This window comes from Penaeus monodon, chromosome 21 (genome assembly GCF_015228065.2).
Source record: "Penaeus monodon isolate SGIC_2016 chromosome 21, NSTDA_Pmon_1, whole genome shotgun sequence".
NCBI classification, from domain to species: domain Eukaryota; kingdom Metazoa; phylum Arthropoda; class Malacostraca; order Decapoda; family Penaeidae; genus Penaeus; species Penaeus monodon.
In genome coordinates this window covers 8,271,285-8,273,967 of record NC_051406.1, presented here as the reverse complement: position 1 = coordinate 8,273,967, position 2,683 = coordinate 8,271,285, and the positions used below count along the sequence as shown (strand labels likewise).

Below are 2,683 nucleotides of genomic sequence, written 5' to 3'. Positions count from 1 at the left end.
CCTAGGGTCCATATGTAATTCGTCTTGCATTGGCATTACACATTAAGTCTTACACGTTAAGTCACTTTGGTGAATTGGCTTGAGTTTCAGCTTGGATACTTTGATGGATTGCCTCCATACACAAGCAGATCTACAGGTAGCCTACTTGCTTGTGCATGCAGACACTGCTGTACCATGTGTCCAGGTCTTGAAACACTGCCTTATGTAGACAGGTCTTTAAACATAGATACAGAATTCATGCAAAAGAGAAAAATAAGATTCTTACTTAAAGAAATGATTTAGATTTTTTGCTTTCTGGAATATTTGCATATCGACAAGCCCTAGATATATGTAAAAAATATTCTGGCTAGTTCAAAATTATCACTTTTTTCAGAGGGCTGTGTAAATACAAGTGTCATAGGTATTTTTTGAAAAGCTGTGATATCCTGTATATAGATGCAACAGAAGAAAACTTTGTTGGACATTGATACTTTAGTTTCAGAAATCTGAATATTTCACCTGAACCACATATTTCATATCTATATATATAAAAAAATAATTTAATAAACATGATACTATCAAACATGAGGACTTCAGTGGTAAATAATAGAGCAATTATTAGCAAAAATTGTAATAAATGCTACTAAAAAAAAATTTTTTTTTTACAATCATGAAAAGTAAATATTGCTACTGCTACTTGTGAAAACAGATGAAAATGGGAATATTTCCAGGAATTTCAACTTTATAATATGAGGTACTGGGAGATCAAATAATAAATGCTCACAATAATTATGCCAAATTATACTAATTTATACTTGCATTAATACAAAGGTTAAAGGGAAATTAAAGATTTGATGCATATTTTTCTTTTTTATATTTAAACACTATTAATAAAATATATAGCAGAAAAGGCACCATTTGTTTCTAAAAAATATCCTTTAAAAATAAATAAAACATTTGTATCTGTGTAATACATGTCACAAAGTTTTAAACACCCCTAACAACAATTTCACTGCTGTACACTGGGTATTTTTCTTCTAAATCAGTTAACTCTGTTGTTAGGTTTCATTAAAGTCTAAAACACTTATGGTCATTCAGTTTTCCTAAATATGAAGATACACTTGATTGCTGCTTGCACTGTAATGGGCTAGTTCATCCCCTCTTAAAGACAAGACTTCTGAATCCAGTTTTGGTCCAGATTTAGCCTGAAAGTGAAAGAAGGCACTATAAATACACTTTGCTACTAATAAAATATTTAAATATTTTACTGAAAAGTTTAATTCTAAATAGTATCAGTTGGTGTAATTTAAACGAATTACTTGTATTCTGAAAAAAATTAACTATGCCCTAAATGTAACAAAACAGTGTCAAGAGTGTAATATTACTCAAAAAACTGAACTGATGAAAGCAACAAAAACATGAAGAAAATTTACCTTGCCCATTGCACATCTTTGCCATGAACTGTGATTGCAATGACCACATGGATTTCTTGGAAGCTTGTCCAGTGATGATGTTCTTCTTTTACAATTTTTGCATTCAAAGAATCTCTTCTTAGCCTTCACAGTCTTCAGAGGGTGGTTCTCTTCTCGACACATGTCTGAGGCTGACTGGGCCATGTACTTGCACTGAAAAGATGTTGAAGTTATTATGTGTAGTATGGATGGTTAATGTCATTACCTCAAGTAATGTGATTATCTTGCCCTGGTTGCAGTTATTAGGGAGAAAGAGCCCCTCAAAAATAAGCTTAAAGCCTACTTTTGAGGGCCTCAGCATCTTTTATGCCATAGCCAAGAGTATAGAAAGGAGGGTGACTGCTTTTCAGGTTTGATTTTTCCCTTAACCAGCTGAAATATTATCTGATGTGCAGTTTCCTCTGACACCATGGGCTCCCATTGTTAAAGTGCTAATAAGCATCCAGCACCAGATATATTATTGAGTACATAATTCTTTAATGTATAAAAAGCATATTTTAGTTCTATTTTGTGCTCCTCATAAAAAAAATATACTTGATAGAACTTTTCATAATTATTATTAATTTTAACTTTAGTCTTTAAAATTTTGTAACAGAGTTCATGTATAACCTATTAATTTATTCAGTCATTCATGCAGCAAATATTCAAAACCAATCTTAAACAGCAGGGTAGGAGTACAGAAATTATAATAAATCCTAACCATTTGCCTCCTTTGACACAGTAAGGAAGGCAGATGCAAAGTTTTCCCTGGCAAGGAAATTTATAAGCTTTATTTACCTTTAGACACACGTATGCCGTGGTTGGCATTTCCATAATGGAGGCCATCTTATCTTCAAGCATCTCCTTCTTTTCTAAGTTCTTGTAATATTTCTCTACAGCTTCATCCTCTACTGCCTACAAACAGTAAGAAAATAGATGAGACTAGCTAAAGTAAACAAATAAAAATGTGTAAATCAAATGTTTCCAAAATTTCAAAACAAATCAGTGAAACCAGAGATTGATATCATATGCTGAATGAAAATCTACTTACATTTATAAGATTGGTGTGTCTTGACTTCTGCTCAAGCATGGCTTTATACTTATCAGAGTTGACATCAATGGATCCTAGTTTTGACCTTGGTGAGGATGAGGACACTGCTTCAGCTAACCTTGACCTTTTACTGGGTTGTTCAACACCTGGAATGTGATTTACAGAATTATTTGTGTAAGCAACCACATATTTGTTCTTACAT

General features: G+C 32.6%; 1 protein-coding gene across 1 annotated transcript in view; it reads right to left on the bottom strand.

The window, feature by feature from the left end:
• Positions 1 to 633: 633 nt before the first annotated feature.
• The window catches only part of LOC119586169 (protein MCM10 homolog), a 7,014-nt gene continuing 4,964 nt past the window's right edge, over positions 634 to 2,683 (bottom strand). The window contains exons 11-14 of the mRNA XM_037934868.1: positions 2,482 to 2,627; positions 2,229 to 2,345; positions 1,413 to 1,604; positions 634 to 1,184 (exon numbers count right to left, since the gene is read on the bottom strand). Coding sequence (XP_037790796.1) covers positions 1,083 to 1,184; positions 1,413 to 1,604; positions 2,229 to 2,345; positions 2,482 to 2,627 — 557 coding nt within the window. The 3' untranslated portion in view covers positions 634 to 1,082. The remainder of the gene's footprint in view (positions 1,185 to 1,412; positions 1,605 to 2,228; positions 2,346 to 2,481; positions 2,628 to 2,683) is intronic.